A 16,395-nucleotide genomic window follows, 5' to 3' on the forward strand; every position below is an offset into this window, starting at 1 on the left:
GAGAATGAGTCTTGGATAGGCCATACCACTCCATGGTGAGAGCTAACGAAATTAATAAAAGTAAAAAACAAACATAATAATCAGCAAAGAAGCCATAAAAAGAACTGTATGGAAAAAGCTAACTCTGGTCAGAAATGAGAATGGCACTTAAAAGAATCAGGAAAGAGGTAGTTAAAATCTAGCTTCAGATTATTATTATTATTTACATACAAGGCCAAACAGCAAATCTGATTCTGATACAGAATAATTGTTTTCTTGGTTGTTTTTTCTTTTAATTGTTTTCTTGATTTCAAATTCAAACCATAGACTGTGAATATTAAACTGGATACCACATGGTGGCGATACTGTTTCAATCCGTTGTGTGACAACTGCTCGAAAACCTTGCAGAGAAGAAGAACTCCTCCTAGACCAGGAAGTGAGACAGTCGGTATCATAACAAAACAAGAGTAGCCTGTTCATCAGCTGAAAATAAGATTTCTTTGAGCAGCTGGACTCATATTCGTCTTGCCATGGATGGTATGTCGTGTTTTAATAGCTGAACTATCAACCTGGATTCAAGTCTTCTCTGTTTAAAGCTATCAAACCAGTATAATGACAGAATGCTATTATTAGCTTGTTAGCTTGGGTGTGTGTTAGCTAGGTTAGCTGTCAGACCTGTTTGTGGTTTTCGGTTATTTATCATCTTGTTGCAGCCGGACAGACGATTTATTATGTCGTTGCTTTGAAATAACTTCTTGTTTTAACACTGAATGTTGTCAATGTAAATAAATGTATTTTGAAGAATGTAACACTTAAAAATGTGATTAGAAAGTTATGATCTGAACCCCTCCTTACGTCTCCTCTCCTGACCATGACTACATCACGATGACTTATGTTACTCAATAGAGGAAGTGAATGTTTGGCCAAGGCTGCTTTTATTCTTGTTTTTTAATGTATTATAGATCTGTTAGTATGAAATATTAAATCCATGTTGACAGTTTACATTAAACCCTCCAAATTCCTGATCCTGTCCCTTTCCCTTGTCACAGATATGATCTTCAATTTAAGGGTATGTATCTGTGAGAAGGATTAATCCTAAATAGCATGATCCAAATTGCACAGTGGATTATTTATAGGTTTTCTTTACAATTTTGTGTTTGGTTCACAGTTCACTTCTAAGCAGCTTGAGAGACTTGCTAAGAAAGCAGAGAAGGAGTCTGAAAAGGAGCAGGCCAAGGTTAAGAAGGTGAGCACAGTTAATGTTGAGCTGCATGTAGAAGACACTGTGAGAAATGTCCTTCAATGATAAAGTCCATCTAGGAAGACTGATGCATGTCACACTCTTCTATCTAATCATTTTACTTCTTTGATCTCTATAAAGGCTGAATACAAATCTATCTATGTGGCGTCACCATATTTGGTTTATGTGAATACTAAATTAGGGGAAATATGGATAACATAATGGATAACTCTTTCATTTGGTTCTCTTAGTTTAACACAGTAGTAGTAGTAATCATTTATTTCGGTCACAAGAAACCAAAAAAAAACAAAAACATTTTGACTGAAAAGGTGTGAGGCTGAAGCTTTAGTTTATTACACCTAAATCATATTATTTAAGACACTACTAGTTTGGTTACAAAAAACAAAACATATCAGAACAAAAGTTGTTCTAAGAATTTATTTCAAAACAAAACAAATGAAACAAACAAAAAATGAAACAGAAGTGAACTACACATTCTTAATTCCATGTCATAAGTCTTCCACAAATGAACCCCTTTTACTGAAATACACCTGTTCTTTATGTTTCTCCTTACCTTTGTTTTTTTTTATACACGCAGGCAAACCATGAAAAGCTTTCAGACTGTAACTATATGAGTGCAGGAAATCTGTTGCTTTCTCTTGTCTTCTTTTTCTGCATCAGGTGTTTAATGTGTCATGTGATCTGTGTAGTGGGCCTGTAGAGAGTGGTGCTAATGTTTGGGTGTGGCTGTTATGCTTAGTCTTTGTGTTCTGTAGACTTAAAAAGACATGAACAATCGTATCTGTTTGTTTTAGTTGATGAGGCATTGAGTTAAATAATGTATGTAAAGTCTGAAAAAGATGTAAAGCTTTAACTATAACCAACTGTCTGTTGATTAAAAGGGAAAAGCCTTTAATGCTTTTATTTTGATCTCATAAAAAATCAAACTTTATCATTGGTTTTGAAAGAAATCCAACTCAACTTAAAACATGAAATAAGAGCTAGTTCGCTTTGTTTGCCTCTGATTGCCAATTAAAACCCCTTTTTTTTTTAAATTTCATCCTTTATTGTGATGTAAGGGCTGCAAGCGAAAGAAAATACACATCATATAAAGAAAAAAAAATCAAATGAGGGTACGTGTTGAATGACTCATGAGTACATTTGTGTTCATTTGTTCTTCTGTTTATCTGATATTTTACAAAGTAAGGGAGCTATCTGAAACAGCTGATGATCAGAGTTCACCTACCAACAATGTCTGTTGTTACTGAGGTTCACAGCCCTCCTGCTCCACCCTTTCAAAGAACACCCTCGCTCACAGATGGATAACAAGATGTAAAAAGAAAGTTCTCTTCTCCCCCACCACCTTATTTGTCATGTTTTTAATGACATTCACAAACAACACCATGAAAAAGTGGGAAACCTTTTTACATCTTCAACTTATTATAGTTTTGAGTTAGTGTTTAGGCTTCATGATTGATATTTATTGTAATCAAATTGTTAATATGCATTCTACTTGTCTAATAAAGTCAGAAGGTGGCATTGCAGCTCAGCAATAAACCAGGAGTTGTTTAGTAAATCGATATGTCTTTGCCTATTTATTTAAGAGGTAAAAAATTCTGTTCTGATGTCACCTTTTTTAAATGCATGTTCTGTTTGGATGTTGTGGTAGAAGATATTCAGGGTACTTCTCTCTTGCGCCACTATCATCTCACCGTGCAGTGATATTTCCCTGTTGAGTCATAATAGTCTTCACTTTCCTCATTTCCTCTCTAACAGCTCTCATGCATTAGAGATGAGGAGTGAGCTGCGGCTAATGATGCTGTTTGTTTTTATGACTGCTGAAAGGATTGTGGTGGTTGTTGTTGTTGTTGTTTTTTTTACAGACTTAATGGTAGACACACTTTTCAAGAGTTTTTCCACATATTGAAACGACTGCAAAAAGAACAATTTCATTACTGGACAAAATTTAAAAAAAATAAAAAGCCCTGGTCGAATCTCTTCAAAAGACAAATCTACCCATAATATATTAAATGTGCTGATGAATGATTCCTTTTTTAGCTGATTGATGTTTACAATAATGATATCACATAGTTAAACACACAATCGTGTTTCTGTAAGACTCTGTTTTAATGAACGTAATGTAAATAACTTTTTGTGTTCCGCTAAAAAATGAATCATGGATGATGTTCTTGACTAAAGCGTCTGTGTTTCATCAACAGGCTTTGCAACAGAAAAATGTGGAAGTTGCCAGAGTCTATGCAGAGAACGCTATCCGGAAAAAAAATGAAGGTCTCAACTGGCTGCGCATGGCGTCACGAGTGGACGCGGTGTCCTCCAAAGTCCAGACTGCAGTCACAATGAAAGCAGTATGTAACAGTGTTCAATCAATTCACCTATCCATGCTGCCTGAGAGTTTACACAGATTAACTTTACTTTCACGTTTTTACACTTTGCATCATTTACTGTATTGTGATGATCTTTAAAGATGAGGTTTCTTTTCTTTGCCAACACGTATTAAAGGCTTCTTTCTTTTTTTTTTTAAGGTTTCCAAAAGCATGGGCCAGGTGACCAAGTCCCTGGACAAGGCTCTTAAGTCCATGGACCTCCAAAAGATCTCTGCTGTCATGGATAAGTTTGAAAGCCAGGTGGAAAACCTTGACGTTCACACCTCGGTGAGTTTCTGAAGATAGTTTTTTGTATATTGTGCTTCACTGTGTGGTTAGATGTTAGACAGTTGAACTTCATAACAAAGGACTAGGACTGATCAAGGCATGTTTTTACTCATCTTGTTTAAAAATTAAACCCAGTTCTGCAATCGTTTGTCCCTCTCCCTAAGTAATCCATGCCTCTTTTTCCTGCACCAGGTGATGGATGACTCCATGAGCTCAGCGACTACACTGACCACACCTCAGAACCAGGTGGATGACCTGATCCACCAGATAGCAGAGGAGAGCGGTCTGGAGGTGATGGACCAGCTCAGCCAGCTGCCTGCAGGGGCCACCTCAGTGGGAGCTGAGAGCTCACGGAGCAACGAAAAGGAGGACCAGCTGTCTCGACGGTAAGGACCAGCATCTGTAGATGATTTGTGGCGCCTGGTAACTACATTCGTATCACAGAGGTCACAAGCAGCATCTTTGTGTCTGGGAGGGATTTCTTTAAGCATAGTGATGAATACCGTTACTGTTGAAGCAGACCCAATTTCACTGTTCTGTGGATTAAGACTAACAAGCAGCACATGAGTAGGCAATTAGAATAGAGCATGAGATGAGAAAATGTGATTACCCTCACCCCCACCACACACATACAAATAACTAAAGGCAGAAACACTGGATCCTTCTTTTGCACAGCTAAGAAGCACACACGTCATAGACTCAAATGCTCATTTGCCTGTGCACCCACAGGTGTATAGGCCTACTTCCCCTAAAGAAGCCTTGATAGATTTCTACAAGAGCCATGCTAGAACCAGAAAAACACCTGAATGAGTAAGACCCAACCTGTGACCATCACTAAGCTCTCTCTGACGCGTAGACTCTTAAAATACTTACAGACACGAGCTCTTAAAGGGAAACGTATCATCGGCCTCAAACATACTTACCAATGCAAACAACATCATCTCTCTTAATGTTAAGGTGCACTTGTGGTGCCTGCTGCTGTGGGATCACTGTAACTGAAACATCTTCAACCTGCATATCTCAATATTTCATACAGAAGAGTATCTGCAGGGGGACAATAACACTGGAAAAAGAAAGATTTTATAGATTAAAAAATATAAGTGTTAGTTTTGATTTCACCCAAGAGATTTTAGTTCAGTCATAGCTCTATATCTGATAGGCATTTTTTTTTAATCAAACAGGTATTTGACTAGAGGTTCATTAAACATGCTGGTTTACGCTTTCAAATGTCAGGGGGGTTATGCTTGTCTCTGTTCTATATCTCTGTCCATTAAATAGGTTTAATATTTATCTATTGGTTTTGCAAAACAACAATGGGTTGTCACCAGGAGCTCTGGGGGATTGTACTGCATGTATTTCCGCTCTTCCCTCCCCCCCCCCCCCCCCCTTTATATCAGAGATCAGTCAACAGAGGATCATCAAATTAACTGTTTTAAAAGTTGTTTAACATGATTTCCAAACGATATGATTACGATACACTTTATTGTCCCCTTTGGGAAATTTTACCCTGAATGAGATGCTTAAAAAATGGTGCTGATGTTGATTGGATTGAAATGCATCAGCGTGTGCTGTGCAGCTGTGGAATCCTTGTCTAAAAAGATATTTCTAGACATTGTACACATGAAATAGGACAAGGCAGAGAAACCAGTCTTCACATGTCAACCATTCTGCAGCTCATTAAGCAGGTGTTAAAATCTAGAGGTGTTGTTCTCATTACTGACAGGTTTTCTGGCAGGATTTGTGAGGCTCAAAGAGTTATAAGTGTTGAAGCAGCCTAAAGCTTTAAAGTTATATACGTTTTTTATTTTTTAAGAGAATCTTGCTGTCGATTCATAATAATTTATTTACCCCGTTTCACAAACGCTCCAAACACTTCATCTCTCTCCTGTTTTTCTTGTCACATGTTGCAGGTTGGCTGCTTTGCGGAACTGAGGGCTCCTCCGGGAGAGGTGACCGCCGCCTACAGCTGTGTGTAAGCAGATGGGCTTAATGATGGCAACACGAGCTGTGTGTGTTTCTATTGAACTGTTCCTACCGGGAGGACTTAACGAGCCTATTGATTACCATCCCCCCTGCTCTATAAATAGACACATCGGCCTGAAATACCAACTGAGAGGGCTTGAATCTCACCCAGGTTCACCTTCTTATTTCGATCCATCTATTCCTGTCCCTTCCTTTCCCCTCTAATTCCCCCTTGCATCTCATTTTACCTTCCCTCTCCCTCCCTCCTTTTTTTATCCCTTCTTCTCTGCCACTTTTTTCTACTCCTTGGCTCTGATATCACACTCTTATGGATGTATGCTATGTAAACAAAAAGAAACCAATCTTATAAATTGTATGATGTATAATAATAAAAAGTTTTATTAGGCAGTTATACACTGCAGTCGATCATAAGGGGCAGGGTGGGTTGAAGATGTGTCTACATGTTGTTTCTATAGTTTTCAGACTTTGTCAGCACGGGGGGCTTTGATTGGGTGATTCTGATTTAAGGAGCGAGACATTTAATCGTAAATCAGTTCTGGCTTGAGCAATTTAGGCTCAACTTGTATTTAAGTAACACTAATGCTAAACTCACACTAATGTATGTTCATTTATGAACACAGAAGAACTTTTGGTACGTTTATGGCTGACATCCACACATCACGAGTGTGACCTCCAAGTGGCCCTAAAACTGCAGCTTTTGAAAATGATGGTGAGCTTTAAATTTGCAAACTGAGAAACAAAACTGGAAACAAACAGATATGCTGGCTGATTGGTCTTTTCAGACATGCCGCTATCATATGGGCCTTTACTGATAGAAAAATAAACCTTTTTACATGCTGCGGTTATCTGAACAGTAAGAAGTAATAGTCGGCGCTGCTGCATTGTGTTGCGATTGAATTTTGCATAAATGTGCAGGAGGCAAGCTGACATTTGCGTGGCCTGTTTTGTGTTCCTGTTTACACCGGCATGCACATGAATGGTCAGGTGAAATGGCTTTCAGAGAATAGTTATGATACTTTGCTAAAACAAATTTTGGATGGAGCTCAATGTGATTTAAATTACTGTCACAGTAGTCTGGAGGTAGGGGTCTCCTTTCCTTCTCAGAATCATCCCAGTTAAAGCCGCTTCATGTTCTTTCACTCTAAAACATCAAAGGACACTCTTCAAACCGGGTGGGCCCCCGTGTCAAAATGGTTGTTTTGGTGTTCTTCTTTCTGTTTATTCAGATTTGTTTTGTTTTTTGCCTGTATTCATTTTTTAGTTGTTGCTTGGAATGCCTTATTTGGGATGAAGGTGATTGTAAAGGTGCTTCCCTCTTCAGTGCCTGAAGGATTGTAGATAAGAAAGTGAACAGCAGTGAAACGAGACTCCACAGACATCAGTCAGACAAAAATCGGTTTCAGTTCGTCTTCCTGCCAGACGAGCTGTAGATGTTTTGAGCTTCGTCTTAACCAGCATCACTGACATTGATAAGTGTGAGCTCAGGTTGCCGTTGCAGTCAGGAGGACATGATCTTAATCATAACATTACATTATCTCTTTGAATTTGCATCGTGTGGAGTTGTTTGATCTCTTTTTGTTGTTGTTGTTGTGTTTGATTTAAATTAAGGTGTTGAAGATCTCCCATACCAACCCGGAAACCTCATGCAGATATTTTTGGAAACTTCTCTGTGTCCAAATAATTTAATCTTCCTCAAGTGTCTCGTTCTATCAGGAGGACACTTCAGTGTATCTTTAGCAGGGATAAACATGCTGGACAGTTTTTTCTAATATGACAACAAGAGGGAGTTCATGCCCCTTGTTGTTATTACCCACAGGTTTTGCTTAAAACGTCTATCAGTCATGTTTGACAGAAATGCAGAAGATGTGATTTGCATAAATAGCAGGTGATATTTAAAGATAGTGGAATAAAATGTATAATGGGGGCTGCATGAGCTCACTAAAAGCTGGTTCCATTTGTTTCTTCCTTTTTTTAAATCCAGTCTCTGCATTGAGTTACAAGTGCTGGCATAGATGTTAAAGTTCAGATAGGCTGTAGTCACACATCCTCTTGTAACGGGTCAGCGTCACCCTCTGACAATGTTCCAGGTTTTTTTTTTTTTTTTTTGTCCATTTTAATCACAAAGAGGGTTTATTTAAACTCAGAGTTCAGCAGAACTTTGCAGCACTTCTGTTTTGTATATTAACCTTGTGAAAATAAAAGCTTGCCCTCTGATGCATATGACTTCAGTGGTTTGTTTTTAAAGTGGTGACAGACTTCACCCGATCTTTAAATTGATGTGTGTGCTGAATATGTAACAGTGCTTTATGTCAGGTCAGATTTCAAGCAGCATTAGATGCTTCAAAGGTGCTGGTTAAAGATGAATCCACAACATCATAACAATAAAAAAAAATTTATGGAGCATTGAAAAATGTCAAAGAAAAGACAAACATTATTTCAAAAAATAAAATAAGAATTTTGATTTGACAATGTAACAAGTTAATAAGTTGGTTTACTGATTTAATTATTAAACTAAATAAATATCCTACAATAAAAAGGTCACTATATAATTGTTTAATATCCCATAGCAAAAATAATTTTCAGAATAAAAGTAGTTCTTCACTTGTGAAATGCTTGATTCCTTTTCCAGTGACACTTGTTGTCCTCCATACATGGGATGGCCAGATTTTGGTCATATATCGTGATGGAAAGAGAGCAAATGTTGGTTCATCATTTTATTCTAACTTGACTTGCTTCAATGCATTGAGAGAAGGTTGGGGGAACTTTATTGCCATTAACAAACTGGTTTGAAAGTTTCTGAAGTGAACTTAAAGTGCAAACACGCTTAAATAATAACTTTCAAAAAAATATACACAGAACATCTTGAACATTAATCTTAAAAAAATGCATCTGTATGAAAGATTTATTTATAACGCGTTGAATAGCCTCATAAAATGTTGTAGAGGCATTAAGGTTTCAAATTCACTTATAATTACTCCAAAGAGAAGGAAGCTAGATAGAAATTGCTGCAATTATCAGAATCATTTTCTTTAAAAGGCGTCTTCAGTAATTATAGTAAGAGGTAGTAGTTTTTGTTTAAGTTATTATTTGGGGCTTTTTTGCCTTTATTTGATAGGACAACTGAAGAAACACAGGATACGTTTGGAGGCGAGATCAGGGGATGATATGCAAGAAAGGGGTTGCTCGGATTCAAAGCCACAGCCGCCGCAGTGAGGACAATAACCTCTGTACATGGGGCGCACGACATATCCACTAGGTTATTGGCGTTCCCAAGAGGTGGTCGTTTTAGTTGCACTCTTAAATCTACAGTACAGATACAGGACAATCACAGGATGATCATGAATCTGCTCTGGTTGTCATGCTGTTGCCAGGCCATCTAGCAGAGCATCTGTTTGTGTGGACTGTTGCTCTACTGCCATTTTAGAACAAGGTTTTTATGTCATCACAGCTGCTTATGATCCGACTGCAACCCAACACAAGAAGGATAATTACTGCTGCTCTCAACTAGATCATGAATATTCACACTGACGCAGTTTCTTCACAGGTTGCTGTGTTCTAAGGGTAAACAGCTGAAACTGCGGCATAAACAGAAAGGAGTACTGTAATTTCTCACTCAAGACTTTTCTCAGGAAATGAGAATGAGCAATTGAACTAAAACCACATTTTGCTTTCCTTTTAACTCTCTCTCATTCTCTCTGTCACTGTTTGTGAAATAAATCATGAGGTGAAATGTTGTACCTTGGGTCAGAAATTAGACAGCTGGGGGAGGGGAGCAGCACAGGCAGACAGGAGATGTGCGTGTCAGAAGCCCCATAACCACATAACCACAGGCTGTCCTTTCATTAAATGTCAAAGAGGGGGCTATAGTCATCACACCAGCAGGTTGTCTTGGCGTGCACTGAGTGTTTCCACTGTGGACTCCCCCGCCTTTTCTCTCTGTGGAAGCCTTGACTTAGCCATGCTGACAGAAGGAGGACACACAACTCATGGAAAAACAATTTATGATGAGCAGGCTATCCCGGGACTGACTTTAATACTTGGAGCAGAGTGGTGGGTGCCCTGGGTGACGTTCTCAACGGAAAATACTGACCCAGTGTCCTCACTGACCCTCTGTGGACTCAAAAGATGGATGTTATGAAATTGAAAATGGCTTTTAAATATTTAAGTGACTCCCAGTGTGTGTGGTACTATAAAAAGCGATGCTCACAGTGTTATGCTGACAAGAGTGGGAGTTCCCATTTAAAGCTACATTCCCCGAGATGGGCGGTAGTTTCAGGTTTCCCTGTTGTGTCTGCTGTTTTGTGTTCAACAAATAAGATAGAGCCTACTTGGCAGCAACTGTGAAACTGGAAACTGCTCAGTAAGCAAGGAGTGAAAGCATAATGGATCAGTGTCACTAGATACTACAGGGACCAGAGGACAGGAAACAGAAACGGTGAAACTCTGGATTGAGTGGGCTAAAGGGAGGAGCAACAACATTTCCATATTTGCAGAATACAATAGGAAAGGAAAGGAAACTGAGAATGAGAGATGAGTTTAAAGCAGGATTAAAATGAACACCAAGCAACCCTGTGTGTTCATGATGATAGCTGATACGCTTTGCTTTTTGCCGGATTATCTTTTTATTATCATCGCAATTCCGCCATTTTATTTGGAGGAGAGAAAATTAAAGCATGTCACCCTGTGTTTGTTATGGGTAATCCCTGTCTGCCCCCCCCTCTACCCCCGCCCCGGCGGATAGAAATCACGGTGTTCCCTCTCCCATGTGGCCGCCCCTGCTCATTGGCTGAGGAACGGGGAGAGTGTACAGTTTGTGCTGCTCCGATTGGATTAATGAAGAGTTACGTCAAGGTAGTCATAGTTACCCAGAAAGAGACAGGAAGTAGAGGGATTTTTCCTTTAGAAATAAGCGAATACAATGTATTATAAGGGGGGTTAACGGATTATTTCGACACACAATATTCTGTAATCAGCAATGTTGTTATTATGTAAAGTCAAGAAACTAGTAATTATTTGGTAGGCCTACTACCTGGCCTTAAATGTGCTGTTCATGTAAAATATGAAGATGTTCCGCTGCACATTGTGGGATAGAAATTGAATATCTAACATCATTTTAGTTTTTTTATGATTAATGCGATGAATAATAATAAATCCACCGTGAAATTTCACTTTATTTGACAAAGTAGGCTACAAGCGTCCATACTGCTTGACATTACATTATAGTGGTGGCAACTCCCAATGTAATTTATACTTAATGACATTACTAAACACAGCTGTCACTGTATTAATTGTAGGGTTTTTTTGGAGGCACTCGGAGCCGGTGTCTCGATTCAACCCGGTTAATCCAGTTTTAATTAATTGACGAGAAGCTTTTATTTTGGTAAAAAAAAAAAACGGAAGTTAAATTTTTTAAAACAAGCCAACTTTACCGTAACCGCTGTGAGCTGCAAATACACGGCAGCTGAGCTAAGATGCTCGCAGTTTCCATCAACAGGGGACATAATAGAAAAGTAAGAGCAGAAGAGGCTTTTGTTTGTCGAGACGGACATTTTACCGTCGTGTAGAGCCCTTCAGGAAGCAGTCAGAGACCTGTGGGAGTGTGTTTTCTGTGTGCCGGGGCGGCTGCTGTTTCGCTCGGCTTGGACAGGACAGGGCGGGGTGATGTTTAGGTTCCGGTATAAAGGCAGCGAGAAAATGGGAATCAGACGAGATGTGGAGCCGGCTGTTGACGCTGTCGTTTTTTACCGGAGACTAGAATGAGAAATTTACCGTCCTGGTTTAACAGGGCGGTGGTGTAACCGTCTGGGGAGGCCGCTGTCGGGGAGATTGGTGTCTCTGCGGCGCCACTCCGCCCCCTGTCCGTCAGTAAAATGAGGACGCTATTTACATTCTGTTGTCTCTTCCTTATTACCCGCGGAGCGGACGAGGCGTGGGCGACCGGAAACCTGACAGTCGATAGCAGCAACGACAGCAACCTGACGGCCGACAGCAGCAGCAGGTATATCAGAATCGGGGACGGGTCTTCTCAGGAGTTTGAGTTTCCTGAAAACACCAACGGCGTGATTGTAATCTCCAGCTGGTACAGGAGCTCGGCTGCCAGCAGGAAGGGCCGTCAGAGCTGGAAGCAGACTGTGAAAGTCCGCTCCCTGGACCCCGAGGTCCTCTCCATCCTGAATGTGACGGACAGCGGCCACACAGGAACCGCCAGGAGCTACATTATAAGCATCCGCTCGGGTTTCCCAGGCAAAGCTCAGCTGCAGATCCAGCTGCTGGACCTGGACCAGGATTCGGTTCCGGTTCTGATTGAGGAGAGGACAGATTACTCCATCAGAGTGGCTCCTGGAAGTGATGATCCGGCCACCCGGCTGATCCAGTCGGGTGGCCTGTCCCATTTCTCTGAGAACCCCATTCTGTTTGCCTTGCTGCCCCTCATCTTTGTCAACAAGTGTGCCTTCGGGTGCAAGGTGGAGGTAGAGGTGCTGCGGGGTCTCCTCAGGAATCCTGTGCCCCTGCTCCTGGGGGTGCTGGGTCAGTTCCTGGTGATGCCTTTGTATGCCTACTGTATATCCCGGCTAGCTGTGCTGCCCAAAGCGCTCTCCCTGGGCCTGGTCATCACCTGCTCAGCCCCTGGGGGAGGTGGGGGCTACCTGTACAGCCTGCTGTTGGGTGGAGACGTCACCCTGGCCATCTCCATGACCCTGGTGTCCACAGTGGTGGCAGCAGCAGCTATGCCTTTGTCATCAGCTTTTTACGGGTGGCTACTGGGGGTTCATGCCGCCTTGCATGTTCCATTTGTGAAAATCCTGGGCACCCTCCTCTTTATTGCCATCCCCATCTCCCTGGGCATGCTGGTGAAGCTGCGCCTGCCCGCCCTCACACGGGTCCTGCTTAAACTCATACGGCCGTTTAGCCTGGTGCTCATCGTTGGTGGCATCTTTATGGCTTACCAAATGGGGTCATCCATCCTGGCCAATCTGCAGCCGCAGATTGTGGCAGTCGGGGTGACAGTGCCTTTGCTGGGGCTGGTGGTAGGAGCCGTCCTGGCCAAACTTGCGGGCCTGCCCCCACCTCAGAGGAAGACGGTCAGCATCGAGGTGGGGGTCCAGAACAGTCTGTTGGCACTCGCTGTCATGCAGTTGTCCTTCCGCCGTGAGGAGGCTGACTTTGCGTCCCAGGCACCCTTCATTGTGGCCCTCAGCAGCACCTCAGAGATGCTACTCATCGTCCTGGGATACTATGCCCATCGGAAGTTGTGTGGGTCTGCCGTCCCCAGGAGTGACGACTGATTGTAGCCACAGTCCTTTTATCTGAACTATTTTTCAAAAATGAACCCCTCAAACCTGTGGAAGTTTTGGCTACACAATGCCAACAATCACCGATCCATTCCTCACTGTTGTGGTACGCAGGACAGTGAATGGACTTTTTTGTGCATTGTCTTTGTTTTTCGTATTTTTCATGAAAACCAAAGGCCTTTTTCCCCTCCGAGACCTTTTTGTGTTTATTTTACAGTATGTACTTTTTAAAATCAGAAAATACTGTGAGGTACGTAATGTAAATATTCCTAAAAAGAGAAATACCTATCAAAGAAAAGTTATTTTTGTACCAGATTACTTTTTGTAATCAAGCAAAGATTGATTTGCATCATGTTTACAAGAGGTCCATGTGTCTTAGCCTGGGGGAGAGCTTTGGGGGGGGGGGGGTTAAGTATAAACGTTTGTAAATCAAACAGGAACATGATGGTGGTGTTTTTGAAAGTATTTGCTACTGATTGTGTTTTCTGGATCTGCGAATCCATGTACTTGAATATTGGAGAGGAGAGAAGAAGAAAACATAAATAAAAACATTGTTAAAGCAGACTTCAGTTTGGCAGCAATGTGTGTATAGAGAGACTTGAGCAACCGGTCTGTTGTGACAAGACTGTTGGCTGATGGTGTCAGATCACAAAACGTGTTGCTGTTAGCCTCTGCATGGTTGGTGTTTCACTTTAACACACTGGTGATTGAATCAATGCTTCAGGGTTATGCAAAGAAGGACAATGTCACACTGTGTGGTGAAATTCCCAGGAGGAACATTTTGCCTGTTCAAATTTCAGATATTTTTGGATTAACGCTACTGATAGCAGTTTGATGGGTATAAAACGTGTAAATGTTTCAATTCAATCCTTCGAAATAGGATTTACTGCCTTAGAAGGTTGAAACAAAAGTGTAAAAGCTAAAAAAAGTAAAAATTCTTACCAGACAATGTGTTTCTAAAATAGTCCACAGAACATATTGTGTACAGTTTTTAATAGAAGGACTATTCATTTTGTTCTCAGGATTATACAGAATGCCAAATACATCTTTGTTTTGTGGTAAGCAACACAAAGACACTTTTGGTTTGTAGCAAAATGTCAATGGCAAGACATTTTATGGTGTTGTTTACTACATTTATTTGTGTCAGGCTCAAAAAAAACAATGTCCAAAAAGGTGAAATATGCTTCATGTCAGATTTAAATTTGATCTAAATTCCATACGTAGTCCGTGGCCAGTTGGTCGAAAAACCAAGTGCACTCCAGTACGGAAAACAAGGTTTACAAAGTGATTTGGCATACAAGCAAAAGTAACATTAAAATAAAGCAGAGACTCCCAAAAAGACAACACGACAACATAACAGGAAAAGTACCCAAAGAACAAAATATCTAAACACGTAACAAAAACATCGTAAGAACCCACCAGCATGAAATGAGATCAGGAGGAACAGATGACGTAAGCAACCAAGTGTTGAAAAAGCCCATGAATGACAAACAATGCAATAGGTCAGTATGTCCACACTGAACATGTATAACCTGCCTGCAGTTTAGTAACACATTGTTCCAGAGAACAAGGTCCAGCTTTTATCAGCTTCCTCTTGTTGAACAGTATGTGATGAAGTGAACTTTTGAACAGAAATCTGCTTTCACCCAGATGTTCACAATCAAGACAAAAAGCTAAACCTTTGCGCCCTTTAGAAACCACCCACAGCCTCAGTGGGAAAAAAAGGGAGGGGAGGTTTAATTTGCAGGTATTTTTACATAAAGAGTGCATTTCCTGTTTACGTGTCAAACTGCAGACCGCTCTGCTTCTATAAAAAACATTTTCTGAGGAAGTTCTTTTGTGGAGAACAAGGTGGTTGAGACGTGCAGTATTGGCTCAGCAGATTTGACTGAGCTCTCAGGAATGTAGCACAGCTGTAAAGCCTCCAGGCTGAGCTGGAGCTGCTGCTTCTCATTCAGCGCTGGTGTGGTGGACTCACTCAGGAGGAGAAGTCTAGCAGGTCTCCAGTTGTGTTTCACAATTGGAATAAGACATATAATCTCTCTGCTTCCATTCAATTCACCGTTTGGTCGGATAACTATGGATTTTAGTCACCAGGGACATGTATCAAGAATCAAGCCCTTTACTGACCTACATGAGTGTAACCGTAACTTAATACGTTAATGCAACAACTGGAAACCTAATACACAACATACACATACAAACACAAGATTTGTATATCTCAGAAATGTATTTCATGTTTTAAATCTTGACCTTCTTGTTTTGATTTAGAAACAAACAATGTACAAAGATCATAAAGATTATTATACAGATAAATTAATAAGGGGGGTGCTGGGAGTAGAAGGCTCATACAGTTTTTATACAGATTGAATTTAGTCGGGTTTATTCCACTCTCCTTAATTAAAAAACAGAACACAGATGTAGAAAATATAAAAGTATCAGTGAGTTGGTTGTAGAAGCCCTCACTGGTTTTGGGAAAACTACACACAAAAGACAGATTCAAAAATACATTAATAGGAATGTAAGTGTTTCATAATCATATTTATAAAGTAAATGTAGAATAGATACAAACATGAATAGTAGTAGGAGCAATTTCCACATTACAGTATTACAAACAATTTATAAATGTGTAATTTTTCCAGTTGAACAAGTAGAGGCCAAATGACAAAATGTGTTGGAAGATTTGTTTTTCACACACACACACACACACACACACACACAGAGGAAATCCTGCTGAGGTCTAGAGCCAGTCATTCTTTAATCAAAAGTTTGCCCTGCAGTGACAGAGGCCGACTTATGATTCAGAGCTGCCACTGTAAGTGAACGTGTGTGTGTCTGTATGTACTCAGGTGTCACTGTGTGTTGTTCCTCAAGGGGGCTGGTGACAGGTGATGACGCTCTGCCTTGCTGGTAGTTTTGCACTCAGAGCTGTCTGCACATCAGCACTCCTGTTTATTCTACTATCCTGCACATTAGCGGCACAATAGGAGGAGCGGGCTCTTAAAAATTTATGAGGACACATTGCATTAACTTTTCATGAGTTCCTCTCACCGGCTCCCATGAGACGGTTTTCCTACTGCCTGCCGCAATGAAGCTGGGAAATCCAGAAAAGTCATGGGCGGAGAGAAGCACACTGGGTGTACACTGAGAGGAGTCATACAACACATCAAGGGCAAGATGGAGCCTGCTGCTGCACAGTCTAGGCCAATTCACAACTTCATTCTGGGAG

At 40.8% G+C, this 16,395-nt stretch overlaps 2 protein-coding genes across 3 annotated transcripts; both read left to right on the forward strand.

Moving 5' to 3' along the window:
* Nucleotides 1-380: 380 nt before the first annotated feature.
* On the forward strand, nucleotides 381-8,090 carry chmp1a (charged multivesicular body protein 1A). 2 transcript variants are annotated; one of them, XR_010666637.1, is made up of 8 exons: nucleotides 381-516; nucleotides 1,029-1,048; nucleotides 1,148-1,225; nucleotides 3,439-3,585; nucleotides 3,763-3,891; nucleotides 4,084-4,277; nucleotides 5,802-7,276; nucleotides 7,315-8,090. XR_010666637.1 is itself a non-coding variant. In XM_065956710.1 (7 exons), exons 1-7 carry the CDS (start codon nucleotides 510-512, stop codon nucleotides 5,821-5,823), a joined length of 597 nt encoding a protein of 198 aa, XP_065812782.1. In that variant the 5' UTR covers nucleotides 381-509; the 3' UTR covers nucleotides 5,824-8,090. The 2 variants fall into 2 exon arrangements, 1 of the variants encoding a protein (XP_065812782.1); XM_065956710.1 differs by having other exon boundaries at nucleotides 5,802-8,090.
* A 3,210-nt stretch (nucleotides 8,091-11,300) lies between these two features.
* slc10a3 (solute carrier family 10 member 3) lies at nucleotides 11,301-13,730 on the forward strand. Its single transcript, XM_020642182.3, has one exon. It carries the CDS (start codon nucleotides 11,745-11,747, stop codon nucleotides 13,158-13,160), a length of 1,416 nt encoding a protein of 471 aa, XP_020497838.1. The 5' UTR covers nucleotides 11,301-11,744; the 3' UTR covers nucleotides 13,161-13,730.
* The last annotated feature ends 2,665 nt before the right edge of the window (nucleotides 13,731-16,395 follow it).

Source organism: Labrus bergylta, chromosome 7 (genome assembly GCF_963930695.1).
Source record: "Labrus bergylta chromosome 7, fLabBer1.1, whole genome shotgun sequence".
NCBI classification, from domain to species: domain Eukaryota; kingdom Metazoa; phylum Chordata; class Actinopteri; order Labriformes; family Labridae; genus Labrus; species Labrus bergylta.